Raw genomic sequence first — 14,827 nt, forward strand, 5'->3', positions numbered from 1 at the left:
GTTGCACAGACACGGACACGAGGACATGGAAATGCGACATGGTGACACGGAAAATCTCAAAAAGCTAAGACACAGACACGGCTAGGACATGACAATTAAAATAATAATAAATTCTAATAAAATTATAACAGTATATACTTTTATATATATATATAAATCCATACTCGATACTTCAAAGCCATAATATCATAAAACAAATTCATACACATTTGAGTTAACTTAGCATTACTCATCTTTCCCTAAACAAAATAAAGAATGATACACATATTTATGATTCATCATAAACCAAATTTCACACATTTTTCGTAATATATGATCTATCATCTTCAAAATAAGAAAAATGATTTCCCACTTCATAAAATAAGAATAGAGTTTGCATAAATAATAATAATAATAATAAAATAAAAAAATTGAATGAATTACCCACTCAAAAAGATGCTTCTCTCACGACCAAATTGCTATCAATATCCTTAGTCAACCAAAAATATTAGCTCTACTATAAAGGAACAAAGAAAAAAAAAAATTTAAAAACATATTGTTTACATTTTTAGCCCATTTTTAAAAAATATTTCAAACATGTCGACATAATTTTCAATAATTATGTTTTGACCCCAGTTTTAGTTTTATAATTTTTAAAATGGTCCCTGTTGTGTCTTGACTTCAGTTGACCGTGTCCAAAAGTGTCTTGACCGTTGACCGGTGTCCAAGCCGTGTCCGAGGCGTGTCTTCGTGTCCGACACCCCAACACTTCGGCATGATGGAGTGTCCGTGCTACATAGCCCTCTAGCCCCAATATCGCTTGAATGGGAAAAAGACAAAATGATATAATGATGCTCCTTAACATATATATACACACATATATAATTTGCATAGTTGGTTTTTCTTTTCTTCTTAAGACTTATTCTCAACCAGTGGATTTAATTGGCCAAAATTGTTGTCGTACTTAGTATATGTTTGAATCTAAAAAATAAAAATCGTGGATTTAGATGTTTGGTGGGTTTAAATAGTGCGAAGATAAGGATAACAATGAGGTGAATCGGAGGCTGGGTATATGGTTCTCATTCCTATCCCCGCCTCTACTAATAGAAAATAATATTAAATGAGGAAAAAGTTATAAACTATTGGTGGGAGTCATGGTACAGAGCTAGAATTCACTTAACAATATATTCATGTAATAAATAAATAAGGGAGCTTTAGTAATATACCCAAAATAGGGGCTGAAATTATAAAAAAAAAACCCCACATGGAATGCACTTTAGAAACATACCCAAAAACTATTTAATACATAAGAAATGAGTGTTGAAGTTCCTATAAATTACATCTCTACCATTTATTAACTTAAAACAAGCTCAACACAAAAAAACTCAAAAAACACCCAAAACAAGCCCAGCCCAATTTTTTTTTTAAAAACCCAAACTTAAAAAAAAGAAATACGAAAATCAAGGAGCTGTCCTTACGACCCTTCTCCACCGAACCTCCGTACACTGTTAATACCATGTCATAGAAGTACATTGTTAATACCATTTCATAGAAGTACACTGTTAATACCATGTCATAGAAGTACACTATTAATACCATGGCATAGAAGTACATTGTTAATACCATTTCATAGAAGTACATTGTTAATATCATTTCATACAAAATTTTTTAAAAATACCCAGCAAGACATCCGATATCTTTTGCAGAAACCATCTCCAATTATCCATAGTTTCACCACATACAATTGCAAAGGCAAAAGGAAATACCTCTACGAACACTGTTAATACTATGTCATAGAAGTATATTGTTAATACTATGTCATAGAAGTATACTGTTAATACTATGTCATAGAAGATGTCGTGAGTACTAAATTCTCCACAAGCTCTGATTACAACCCAGTGAAACAACATCCAAACTTACACAACTACAGAGAGAAATCTTATGAGAATGATAACTAGCAAATGGTACACAGAGAGATCTAATTGGAAAAAAGTGGGCAACTTTCCATACCAACTTCCATAGTGGAACAACGGCACTGAGGAGGTCTAAGCTTACGCAAGCAGATTGTGGTGAACTTGTTTGCACGAAAACCACTCCTTTGTACTTGTCCTGTGGCAATTGTAAGGATAGTGGCTCTCATGATCAAAATCTCCATCAGTACCGAAATCAGCGCGTAACCCAGGATTAGCACAGGATCAATTTTTAGCCATGAAATCAGCTAAAAAGAAAAGGCCATGAAACTGAATATGAGCTTGCATTCAATTATAAGAGCTGCTTGATCCAATTTTCTGTCAACCATACAAGCCAAACCCAGTATATACATAATCACTCTTAAGTAAATTTTCTTTTCTTTCCTTTTTCTGAGCTAAGAAGTTCCTTCTCTCTTCAGAATGTAGTTCACTGCCTCTTCTACGGTATCCACAACCTACAGTAGGAACAAAAGGGTATGCAAAAATTTTAATGCAAATGCAATCAAATGGAAATTATAACCATTGCATCAGTTGTTATTACCTGTCCATGTAATCATATTAGTTAATAACTAGTCAAACATCAAGCGAGAAACACTAGAAGACATACTCCAAGCATGGTAGCCATATTGGGGTGGATCATCCCAGAACCTTTTGCCATTCCCCCAATTCTTATATCTGTCCCTCCAACCTGAAAAATTCACCAGTTTTTTTTAAGGACCAGCCTGGTTTCTATTTTACTGCCTACAGGTTTCAAAAATAAAAACATGATATTGCCAAAGTTTTGTACAGCTAATAAGCAATTAACATAATCCAAAAGTAGCAGATATTGCATTCACTACAGATATAAATACAGGAAACAAGATCTTGCACACCAGAGACTGAATTGCCACACTCTTGCTAACGAGGTCGGTTGTTGTGATTGCCACTGCTGCAGCATCTGCCCTGCAGACCAAGCCAAAATGACTTCTCATGAAGATGATTTAAAAATTTTAAGCCCCAAGGTTTCACAGAAAAAGAAAAACACGAACTGAAATTCGATGCTGAAAATAAACACAACTAGAACAGTTCAAATTAAAAAAGTAGGGTTAAAAAACTAAAAACAAGAAGCCAAGTGTATAGTTAATGGAGAACTTACTCATATTTTAACTTCCCTTCCTGTGCTAGGTCTAGGAGGGAATCTATCAAAACTCTACACTCTTTTGCCTTCTCTGTACTCATCCAATTCTGCAACTAGAATCCCCTCAAGTAAAGATCCTGCAAACATAGATATTTGAGACAAGATGACAGACCATAAAAATATCACCAACAGATAAATGTCAGTGGAACTAATCAGAAATTTCTCTACTAACAGAAACTGGTGGACAAAAAACTGTGTTGCTTTAAGACAAAAGAAATCCTAAATCCTATTTCTTCATCTCCGCCACCAGATGAAGAGCTAACCTAATCTAGGTCTTAAAACGCCTAAAAGGAGTTCTGAAACTATACAAACTTTGAATTTCTAGTCAAATAGACCTCCTAGGCAACAGTACCTGAGCCGACAAAAGAATCAAAATTCCGGTTCGAGATCAAACCGCAGATAGCCATTTTGCTCTGTACCTTTTGATTGAAACTAAAGCTTAAACAATCAACTGCAGCTCAACAAGCTCTCACACCATTTCAGAATACAGAGTCCAGCAACCAAAGAGCTGAATGCAAGGGAGGGAGTGAAACGACAGCATTTTCACGCTCTCAAAAGCTAAAATTGATTCCAAATAACTATACTATCAGCAAGAGCATGAGGAGAGGATCGAAATCCATACCTGGATCTGCGACAACAGTCGCTGGAACCACCAAAAAAGGTGTCGGAAAACTTGAAACCCTCGAAGGTTCCTAGAGCTCGCGACGGCGAAAGGAGGCTGGGCTCAAGCGTGGTTCGCCGACCTCCTCTAGTCATTTTCCGACCAGTCACGCGTCTAGCCATGGCTAGAGCACCAAGATCGCTGGCCAAAACTGGCCAACCTGGTTTCTGTGAAGGGAGAGAGACGAGAGAGAGTCCCAGAATTTTTCGAAAAAACTAATTTAATACTAAAAGGATAATAATTTTGGGTTTTTTTTGGGTGTGTTTATATACATTGAATGATGTAGGGTTTCTTTATAGAAACATGTCTAGAAATGAGTATTTCACTAATTTACTAAATAAATAAAGCCGCAAAAACCTTAACCCGTGGACGATCCCAATTGAAGGCCCCCCCTTTTCTCTTCCATTGTTTGTTTGAGTTATTTATTTATTTATTGGTCTTATTTTATTTTATTTTATTTTCATAACTCTTAAAATTCTGGATCCGGTGCAGCTGTAGAAGTGTTTTCCTTTCAAACACACTAACACTCACTACCGTTCGATAAACCTTGACTTGAGAAAACAAAACAAACGTAATCCTTCACCGTTGGATCCCACAAACAGAATTAGGATTTGTGTTTCTGAGGATTCGAATTAGGGTTTGACGGCGAATTGCAAATCGAATTTATCCGAAACTAAAATCACCACGTTTGTTTCGATGCTGGTAAAAGGAAGAAAGGTTTCTGGGCGGGGAGAGGCCGTGGCGGCGAACTACGCGTTCGGGCCGCTCGAAGATGACGTAATCATCAAGCACAGACTTCTCACTCGAACCACAACCACAAGAGGCGAACCCCCATTGAAGAAGCTCCAGAAGAAGTTCACATCCCTGTTCGTCGAGCTCGACAAGAACGAGGACAACTATGGCGATTGCGACAAGCTGGCCAAAGCTTTCCTCCAAGAGCTCAGCACCTTCGAGATTCCGCTCCTGAAGAGCAAAGCTGTTGTGGATGCTAATCTCAGAGAGAAGCACAATTTCGACGAGTTGAGGGAGGAGATCAATCGGCAGATAGTGCAAGCGCAGACCGACATTGAATTGCTGAAGAAGCAGCTTACTAAAAGATTTTCAGGGAATTTGTAATCCTTACTTTAAAAATGTGATTAATTGCCTATAATCTTACTAAAAATTAACTGAAAAACAAAAAAATAAATAAAAGAGAGAAACTCGTACTTTTCGTTGCATGTAAAGTTTTGGATTTTGTAAGTAATACCTTATAAGTTATACATATAATTTGCATTGCAGTATACGAAAAAATTTAGGTAATTGTTCAACCAAAGATTGACACATTCTGCTTGTTCTTTCAATTTCCTATTTATCTAAATCATGAACAAGATTTTTCTCAAATCAAGCTATGCTTAATATCGTTGATTAATTTCATTTTATGTGTAAAATTTGAGATGTGCCTATAAGTTGCACCGTGGAAGAGGATGAGAAAGAGGGAGAGGCCACGGTGGTGGGGAAGGCCACTGGCCACTGTGATAGAAAGTGACTTATTTGTATATCCCAGTCGGCCATTGCACACCGATTGGGGGGGTAAATAAAGTCTTTTACCTGGGGCAAATAAAGTCTTAACAAGAAAGCGTAGATAATACGCGTCTTGAAATATTTATTTTAGATTATTATAAATAAACCCAATTCTAGGCATGTATTTATAAAAAAACCCACACACTATTTAAATATAGAAACACACCCAAAATCAATTCTAAAATAAACAATTATATATTTTTTGGGTGTGTTTATAAATGGGTTTTGAGTGTGTGTAATGATGGGTTTTGGGTGTGTTTATAAAGTATTTTGGGTGTTGAGTTTTTTTATAATTTCAGCCCCCATTTTGGGTTTTTTAGTGAAACCCCATATTTATTTTATCCTCTCATCATAACTTGCAGATACATTTCCAACATAAGTTAATTAATCCTCAAAGTCCCAACTGAAAAGGGGCTGCAAATTTCTTTTATCATTCGAACTCTCCAAGCATTGAACAAACCAATGAAAATAGGATATGATAAAAGGAATTAAAGTTGTATACTAGTGCTAGACTTTAATCTTAACAAAGTGTTGGTCTTTTTTCCTGTCAGGTATTCTTTTCGCCAAATGTCGTGATAGGCGTGCTCGGAAGAATACAATAGCTGCTAAACCGACACCAATGCCCCGATTGTATCTTTTTGGCTCACGTAGATGCTATTTCAATATTCAACAAAATTGAAAGTTGAATCAGGTTGACAAAAATCCAGTCCAGCCCTGTCTTGGGCTTAACTTCCGGATTCCTTCCGATTCGTGGGTTCTGCTTTATAGGCGTGCCACTGTTGGATATAAGACAAGTCCAACAGACCTGGTATAAGCGAATGTGATGGGTATTTTGTGAAGTTTGCGCCTTCTTTTTGGACCTCTGTTCAAGCCATTGTGCTCCAAGTGGGGTACTGGCTTGGATTGGTTCTTTTCTATGCCCCAGTTAAGAGGACTTCAAAATTCTTTCTCTCGTGTATATATCGGCTCTGGTTGGTGCGAGCAACATCTATCCAAGCAAGGGAAAAAGACAAAGTTCTTGGTCAGTAAACACCTCGCGCGGGTTTACAAACCTAAATCTGAATTTAAATATATTTATATATGAGCTAATCACAAATTCGGGCCCAACAATGTGATTTTCGGGCCCAAATGGTTTATATCCCTTAAGCCTATAAGGCCTGTTTCGGGCTAAAACCTTATATGAGTTTTTAGTTTAAATAAAATGGAAACTGGGAAATGCCTAAATATCACGAGTATAGAGAGAAATGCAGATACAGACATAACAAAGTTCTTTAGACACGAGTTCCATCATTCTTATTTGTTCAGTTCTTAAATCAACGACAGAAACAGTAAAGATCCATGCTTATTGGTTTCCAACTATGAAATACATTATCACGGTGATCTAAGGTTTATAGCCGGCTAAATTATACAAATTCAAATTGAACATTTTCAGAAGTTAGTCATACCATGAAGATGGTAGAGAAATAAAAAGATGAACACAGAGGTCGTCTGGCTATCTGAAATCCGAGTGAGTTTGACTGGAATATCTTGAGTGCTTTTTTTGAGTGTTTTACAAGACGTTGCGTCTGGTTTTTGGAGAGAGAGTCCCTTTCTTCTGTGCTGGGAGCTCTCTATTTATACGAGCAGGGGAGGTCTTAAGTGATGATGACTGAGCGAGGATGTTTGGCTGTTGTCCAAAGTCAGCTTGCTGACTTGACGTCCTGAACCGGTCTATAGTGGGGGTGATTGGACTTTCTGACGAGAATCGCTGGTCCTTCGAAACAACTCTTTGGTCTGATGCGTTTTGTACTTGGCGATTTGATATGCAAGTTGGCTTCTTACCTGGCTTGGTGGTTTCCTTAGGCGGCTGGCTTTCTTACTGGAAGAGGGAAAAGTCAAATCGTCATTAAATGTTGATGGTCCTTCTCCAACTTCGTGTGGGTTTGGAACAATTTCCGATTTTTCATTTTTCAGTAGTCCAATCACTTTGGGCCCTCTGTTCCTGGGCTTCGGTTTTGGTCCTGTCTTGGTGCTTATTTTAAACAAGAAAAGTCCTCTTGAAAAATACAACTTACAGACAACTATTGGGCTTGGGCCCTGGCCATGCTCTTTTTTGGGGAGGGAACCACTTTTGGTCCATTGACCAAAATTGGGTACAAACACAAAGTCTTCTCTGATGTATACTTCCCCTACTGCTTGAGTTTAACATATTATTGATTTAACGACGGTGAGTTGTGATTAAGGAAATTTAAAATTATTTAAATCAATATGCTAAACGACACTAACACAAAATTAATCATACTTATCAAGTCATCAGCCTTTCGAATAAACAAAAGAATGTCATGGCACCATTTTCTCCAACTCCAACTACTTCCTCTGTCTTCTTCTCTAATTATCATCTTCTTTTGCATTAGTTAATGACAAAGGCATCTTTTCCTCGCAACACACCATGACGAAACATTGCTGAAGTCCCTTTCTACACGATTATTTTGTTTTTCCGTTTCTTTATAGTCTCTGTCTTTGCCTTCCTGGAACCTCTCTCCGTGTTCATTTTTCTTTTCCATATTTCAATTGGTGCCATTGAACTACCATCTTTCTAATCATTCTAGATCCGCGATCAGGTGCTGAGAGAAGATATCTTGGAACCACTTTCCAATGGCATTGAGCAGCCAAAGGGCCTTCACTTCAGCTACTGCAGTTTGTCCATGGAAATACCAAGTGTTTTTGAGTTTCAGGGGTGAAGACACTCGCAGGGGTTTTACAGACTATTTATACAAACAGTTGGACTGGCGAGGAATTAGAACTTTCAGGGATGATCCAGATCTTGAAAGAGGGACAGATATCAATCCGGAACTTCTGACCGCGATTGAACAATCAAGGTTTGTAATCATAGTTCTTTCAACAAACTATGCTACGTCAAGTTGGTGTTTGCGGGAACTAGCCCATATTGTTCAGTCCATGAAAGAGAAGGAGAGAATTTTCCCAATCTTTTATGATGTGGATCCCTCTGATGTACGACATCAACGGGGGAGTTTTGGGACAGCCCTCGTTAACCATGAAAGGAATTGTGGTGAAGACAGACAGGTGGTGCTTGAGTGGAGAAATGCTTTAGAAAAAGTTGCTAATCTCGCTGGGTGGAATTCAAAGGATTATAGATAAGCAAGCATGAAGCAACAACTGACACATAGCGCTAATAAGACCAATTCTTGAATATTGCACTTCAGTTTTGCCATGCACTTCAGTTTTGCCATGCACTTTATCTACGATATATTCATATAACCTCATCTGATGATTTTTTTTTTCTTCTACTTCTAGGTATGAAACAGAGTTTATCACAAAAATTGTTGATGCAGTGTGGGATAAAGTGCATCCCACATTTTCATTGTTAGATTCCTCAGAGATATTAGTCGGACTTGATACTAAACTAAAAGAAATAAATCTGCATTTAGATACAAGCGCAAATGATGTGCACTTTGTGGGGATATGGGGGATGGGCGGAATGGGTAAGACAACCCTAGCTAGATTAGTTTGTGAGAGACTTTCTCATAATTTTGAAGGTAGCAGCTTTCTTGCAAATGTCAGAGAGGTTTATGCAACACGTGGTCTAGTTCCTTTACAGAAACAGCTTCTTTCCAATATCTTGAGGGAAAAAAATATACAAGTTTATGATGCGTATAGTGGATTGACTATGATAAAGAGGTGTCTATGTAATAAAAAGGTTCTTCTTATTCTTGATGATGTAGATCAATCAGACCAACTGGAAATGTTGATCAGAGAAAAAGACTGCTTTGGTTTGGGAAGTAGAATCATCATTACAACTAGAGATGAACGTTTGTTAGTCGAACATGGGATAGAGAAAGTATATAAGGTCATGCCATTAACCAAAGACGAAGCTCTTTATCTCTTTAGTAGGAAGGCCTTTAGAAAAGATGACCTTGAAGAAGATTATCTAGAACTGTCTAAAAAATTCATAAAGTACGCACAAGGTCTTCCATTAGCTCTTAAAACTTTGGGGTCTTTTTTGTATAAAAGAAGTCGAGAGGAATGGAAGAGTGCACTAGATAAACTGAAGCAAGCTCCTGACAGAAAAATTTATCAAATTTTGAAAATAAGCTATGATGGACTAGAGGAGATGCAGAAGAAATTTTTTCTTGATGTTGCATGTTTCCATAAGTTTTGTGACAAGGAAAAAGTGATTGAAATGCTAGACAGTTGCGGTTTTGTTGGCACTCGTATTGTGATACATGTTCTTATTGAGAAATCTCTCTTGTCTATTTCAAACACGAGTTTGTCCATTCATGATTTGATACAAGAAATGGCACGGGAGATTGTTCGTCAAGAGTCTGTTGACGAGCCAGGTGGTCGCAGTCGCTTGTATCTTCACAGTGACATCGTTCATGTACTCACGAACAATACGGTAAGAAGTTGCACAAAAAATAAAATACCAAAGCCTTGGATAACATACTATAATTCCATTAAAAAAGATAAGAGAGACTTGATTATGACATTAACTTTTCTTTTATTCCTATTTACAAGGGAACGAAGCCATTAAAGGCATAGTCCTATGCTTGCGTGAATTTGAAGCGGCACACCGGAATCCTGAAGCGGCACACTGGAATCCTGAAGCATTCACTAAGATGTGTAAACTAAAGTTGCTCAAGATTAATAATTTGCGCCTTTCTTTGGGCCCAAAGTATCTTCCCAATTCCTTAAGGTTTCTGGAGTGGAGTTGGTATCCCTCCAAATGTCTGCCACCAAGTTTTCAACCTGGTGAGCTTGCTGAACTTCATCTGCAGCATAGCAAAATTGATCACCTTTGGAATGGAATAAAGGTAAGACCTGTGCAGAGCTATTTCTTTTCAATCTCAAAAAATTGTACGGTTCTTGGAAGTTAATTAATCTACCATTTTCATGTTTTGTACAGTACATGGTGAAGTTGAAATCTATTGATCTTAGTTACTCCGAGAACTTGACAAGGACCCCAGATTTCACAGGTACTCAGAATCTTGAGAGGTTGGTTTTTGAAGGTTGTACTAATATTGTTAAGATTCATCCATCCATTGCCTCTCTCAAAAGACTAAGAGTTTTGAATTTTAAAAACTGTAAAAGCATTAAGAGTCTCCCAAGTGAAGTAGAACTAGAATCTCTTGAAACATTTGATCTTTCTGGGTGCTCAAAAGTGAAAAAGATTCCAGAATTTGTGAGAGAAATGAAGAATTTTGCGAAGCTTTCTTTAAGCTTCACTGCTGTTGAGCAAATGCCTTCATCAATGATACCTTTGATCCCGAGTTTGAAGGAGATTGATATGAGTGGAATTTCTATGAGAGATGCGTCATCCGCCCTGGTTCCAGTGAAAAATATCAAACTCCCTAGATCATGGCATTCTTTCTTCACTTTTGGCTTACTTCCAAGAAAGAATCCCCACCCTGTGAGTCTGGTGTTAGCTTCCTTAAAAGATTTACGCTTTTTGAAGCATCTAAATCTGAGGTACTGCAATCTTTGTGAAGGAGCAATACCTGAAGATATTGGTTTATTGTCCTCATTAGAAGAATTAAATCTTGATGGAAACCATTTTGTTAGCCTTCCTGCAAGCATCAGTGGGCTTTCTAAGCTTGGGGAGTTCACATTGAACAATTGCAAAGGGCTTCAAAAATTGCCAAGCCTTCCATCAAACGGGCTTTTTTGTGTAAACACTGATAATTGTACTTCCTTAAAAATATTCCATTTTGATCCAACACAGAGGTGCGGTGGAAGAAACATTATTATTTTTTCTTTCAACTGCTTCAGTTTGGTTGATCATCAAGGTTCCAGTTCCATAATATATTTAATGCTGAAGAAATTCCTTCAGGTACTTCCCTCTGTCCCTCCTTCCCTCCTTAGTTGTGTACGTAGTACTATTTATATCCTTCCTTTGGTGCAGGAAATTCCTCCTTCATTGAAAGACTTCAGAATTGTAATTCCTGGAAGTGAAATTCCTGAGTGGTTCAGTAATCAAAGTGTGGGAGACTCAGTAATTGAGACGCTACCTTCGGATTCTAATAGCAAGTGGGTGGGGTTTGCTTTTTGTGCTCTATTTGTACCTCTTGAAGAAATTTCAGCTACGGAACGTAATACAATCTATTTTCATCGCCTTTTTGATTTAAACACCCCTGCACCCTTGGCTCATGTTCTTCACGTCATTGATGTAGTGTCCGATCACCTTTGGTTGATCCTCCTGCCTAGGGAAAGTTTGTTTGAGGGAGCAACCGGGAGACCTGGGACCTATTGGAGGGAGAAATGCCATGATCGTAAGATTCGGTTTCATTTTGAAGCCCGAACATATTATATAGAAGAGAATAGGTGGGTGAAGATGAAGACGTGTTTGAAGGTCAAGAACTGTGGAGTCCGCATACTGTACGAACAAGATGCGGAAGAGCTCAACCGAACAATGAAACAATATTCCAACAGAAAGAATTCTTTTTATGAGGACGTTACAGATTGTGATATTGACAAATCAGACAAGGTACAAGGTGCCATCACTAAGCGAACACGTGAACAGTACTGTAATGAGGCAGGACCAAGCAGTATTGGTAGCTTTGGCAAAGAATCCAGTGCCTCAAAGGAAGAGTTGAAAGGTTGGTATTGCTAACTCTTCCCATATTATCATATTGTTAGCTTGTAATAGATTAGTTAGTTGGTTACCTTTCTATCTTGTCATACACAAAGTCCTAGTCCTTATTTTATGGTTACCTTGTTTTAGGGAACCTTGTTTTAGGGAGCTTTACTTTCTTGTCTTAGGGAAACTTTGTTTCCTTGTCTTAGGGATGCCTTGTCTACCTCTTGGCTTGTAGTTATAAATGTATTGTAAGTAATACAAAGTGTATGTTGTTGAAATCAGAAAATATGAGCAGCCTTCAATTTCTCTGCATTCTCTCTACTCAAGTTTCCATTCTCTCTACTCAATCCTCCTAAATTTGACACATATAACATTCTGTTTGAAATCGAAAAAGTACTCTCTACGTCCCCAAACAAATTTTTTGTTTTTTACATTTTAGATTGACGATCCAATAGATGGTTAACTAGTACAATTTAAGAACCTGTCATATAATTGGTAGATTTTCCACACATTCATGGTTTCGCTTCAGTTTTTTATCCTATTAGGTTGGATGAGAATACTTATCCTGTTACGTTATATTTAAATTCAATTGAAATGCATATATGCAGGATGTGTTTTACTAGTGTAGTTTTGTAAATCTTCTTTTGTTGTACCAATCAATCACTCTGGAAGTAGAACAAATTTTGACAGTCTTTATAATCAGATCCAAATTTTATTGGGGGAGGAGAGTTCCGTCATCTGGAAGCCTAACCGCGCGTTTTACCGACTGAAGCATTTGAACACGGTTGGGAGACATCTATTTATACTTAAATGGTTTCTTTCTTAGGCTAAATTCCGAATGCTGTAATACATTCAGTAGGTTAATTAGTGAAGCCCTATTTGAGACATTGACATTAATTGGGGCGTGGACAAGTCAATCAACTCCAAAATGACTTGTGCTGTAATTCCACTACTTCATTTTTCCTTATGCAAAAAGCTTTTATTTGTGTTTTTTTTTCAGGCATCTGTTGTAATGATGCTCATATATATAATTTGCATATTTGGTGTTTTTTTTTTTCTTTTCTTCTTAAGACTTATTCTCAACCAGTGAATTTAAATTGGCCAAAATTGTGGTCCTACTTGGTATATGTTTGTACCCAAAAAATAAAAATCTTGGATTTAGATTCTTGGTGGGTTTAAATAGTGCGGAGGTAGGGATAAAAATGAGGTGAATCGGAGGCTGGTATGTGGTTCTCATTCTTTTCCCCACCTCCATGCTAGTAATATTCTAATTGGTGATTCCCCATCCTTGCCTACGTCCCATTACAAAAATACTAATAGAAAATAATATTAAATGTGGAAAAAAAGTCATAAACTATTGGTGGGAATCATGGTACAGAGCTAGAAGTCACTTAACAATATATTCATATGAAAAATAAATAAATAAATAAAGCCGAGAATTTCCCGATTAGATTCAACATATATACAGGGAGAAGAACTATCTTGCAAGATGGAGCTACAATCTGGATGCATTTGCTTTTCTGAAAATACCCTGTCACAGGATGCCACTGTTAACAAACCTGTAAGTATCCGAAGCCAATAAAATGTCGACAGCTAACAACTAATTTTACTTTCAATTTTATATATTAAAAAAATGTTCTGAACCCATTTTGTCTTCTTTCTTCACTTTAGTCACTCCTACTCCATCATCATCCACACACCCCCCTGCGTTCCTTTTTTCTCTTCAATCAGTAATCCTTCATAACCCACACTTAGTATTGATATCTCAGTTTTAATTTGAGTGAAGTATATTTATTGGAGAAATCTGGAAAATTTGTAAATGGTGGAGTTGAGAAATATTGGGTTGGCTTCGGCTTTGTGGAGGAACAGTATACGTTTTGGGGAAGAAAAACCTTCTCCGGCGTCACTCTCTCTCCTCCAGATCTGAGGAATCTCTTTCCTCCTTTTTTTCCTCAAATTTTATTATATCTATCGGGCAGTTTTGGAAAATTTGGAATGGTGAAGCTGAGAGAGCTTGGGTTCTGTCAGGGAACAGTGAAGGTGCGGTATTGATTTCTTCTCCTGCCATTCCATTATCACAAAGTATTAGCCTTTTTCACATTCAGTTAAATATATTAAGCCCAAAAAATACAGAGAGAAATCAATATATGATGTGTGGGTGTTGAAGGAGTGACTGATGAGGAAGTGAAACACCAGAAATAGAAGAAGAACAGAGTTTTTTTTTTCCGGACTGCAAGAGGAATGGGGGGGAGAGAGAGAAGAGGAAGAACATAGGTGAAAATGCCTTTTTTTTTTTGGGTAGTGTCAAATAAACTCTTTTGCTTTTCCTTTTCCGTGTACAATGGCTACTGCGGCTTTACTCAAGTGGAGAAAATGCTTTCGAAAGTACCTTAGGATGCAACATTGATGCATCACAATGTTTTGAATATTTGATGCTAGTTTTTGAACGTAAAACAATCACCCCAGTTGTATTTGTGTTTGCTTTACTAAGAGAAAGGTTTAACTATTGATCACCAGAGAGCGTAGTGGGGAGACTAAACGTTTGCTAAACAAATCTTCCTCCATGGTAGATTTGCTTTCCCTGTTCCTCTACATGGAGAGAGTATGTATATGTTAAATATATTTCTTTTAGATGAGATGACTACCTGTCACATACCTGTTTCAAGTGAGAGGTTTTGGGCTAGTTCCTGGGAAGCAAAGGGGCATAATTTGTCCTATAGCTTGGGACATCAAGAAGCAATGAAATGGGGATAGTTTGAGGCTTGGTATTGAATTTGGTGTTTATGTTCTGGTACGGTTTTTATTTATTTATTTCTTTATGGTTTTAGATAGTGAATAATCCATTTTGCCTATGGAATGTGTATGTAGATGGCCACATTAGAATTTGTTTCCTTAGTACTTGTGAT

At 37.3% G+C, this 14,827-nt stretch overlaps 2 protein-coding genes and 1 pseudogene across 5 annotated transcripts; 2 read left to right on the forward strand and 1 right to left on the reverse strand.

Moving 5' to 3' along the window:
- Positions 1–1,800: 1,800 nt before the first annotated feature.
- LOC110751543 (arginine biosynthesis bifunctional protein ArgJ, chloroplastic-like) lies at positions 1,801–4,020 on the reverse strand. Of its 4 annotated transcripts, XM_088245121.1 has the most exons (6): positions 3,749–4,020; positions 3,479–3,634; positions 3,085–3,203; positions 2,822–2,891; positions 2,557–2,637; positions 1,801–2,404 (listed from the first exon to the last, which is right to left on the reverse strand). In XM_088245121.1, exons 3-6 carry the CDS (start codon positions 3,165–3,167, stop codon positions 2,345–2,347), a joined length of 294 nt encoding a protein of 97 aa, XP_088101247.1. In that variant the 5' UTR covers positions 3,168–3,203; positions 3,479–3,634; positions 3,749–4,020; the 3' UTR covers positions 1,801–2,344. The 4 variants fall into 4 exon arrangements, 2 of the variants coding, with proteins under 2 accessions (XP_088101247.1, XP_088101246.1); XR_015826115.1 differs by lacking the exon at positions 3,479–3,634 and having other exon boundaries at positions 2,491–2,690; positions 3,749–4,017; XR_015826114.1 differs by lacking the exon at positions 3,479–3,634 and having other exon boundaries at positions 2,491–2,637; positions 3,749–4,013.
- A 430-nt stretch (positions 4,021–4,450) lies between these two features.
- Positions 4,451–4,903, forward strand: LOC148291137 (THO complex subunit 7A pseudogene; annotated as a pseudogene).
- Positions 4,904–7,746: 2,843 nt separating this feature from the next.
- LOC110746797 (TMV resistance protein N) lies at positions 7,747–12,912 on the forward strand. Its single transcript, XM_088246221.1, has 6 exons — positions 7,747–8,478; positions 8,639–9,742; positions 9,861–10,158; positions 10,251–11,174; positions 11,247–11,940; positions 12,625–12,912. The coding sequence occupies exons 1-6, from the start codon at positions 7,982–7,984 to the stop codon at positions 12,669–12,671; spliced, it is 3,564 nt and encodes a 1,187-aa protein (XP_088102347.1). The 5' UTR covers positions 7,747–7,981; the 3' UTR covers positions 12,672–12,912.
- Positions 12,913–14,827: the final 1,915 nt, after the last annotated feature.

The sequence above is a fragment of the Prunus avium genome, chromosome 8 (genome assembly GCF_965620075.1).
Source record: "Prunus avium chromosome 8, drPruAviu1.hap1.1, whole genome shotgun sequence".
Lineage (NCBI taxonomy): Eukaryota > Viridiplantae > Streptophyta > Magnoliopsida > Rosales > Rosaceae > Prunus > Prunus avium.

Excerpts from the sequence above, each read along its gene's own strand:
- LOC110751543 (XM_088245121.1), bottom strand. The coding sequence starts at position 3,167 with ATGAGTACAGAGAAGGCAAAAGAGTGTAGAGTTTTGATAGATTCCCTC. Across the intron at positions 2,638-2,821 it reads GTGTGGCAATTCAGTCTCTG|GTTGGAGGGACAGATATAAG; the intron begins GTGTGCAAGATC and ends TGAATTTTTCAG. Across the intron at positions 2,405-2,556 it reads ATATGGCTACCATGCTTGGA|GTTGTGGATACCGTAGAAGA; the intron begins GTATGTCTTCTA and ends TTCCTACTGTAG.
- LOC110746797 (XM_088246221.1), top strand. The coding sequence starts at position 7,982 with ATGGCATTGAGCAGCCAAAGGGCCTTCACTTCAGCTACTGCAGTTTGT. Across the intron at positions 8,479-8,638 it reads GGGTGGAATTCAAAGGATTA|TAGGTATGAAACAGAGTTTA; the intron begins TAGATAAGCAAG and ends TTCTTCTACTTC. Across the intron at positions 11,175-11,246 it reads TGCTGAAGAAATTCCTTCAG|GAAATTCCTCCTTCATTGAA; the intron begins GTACTTCCCTCT and ends CCTTTGGTGCAG.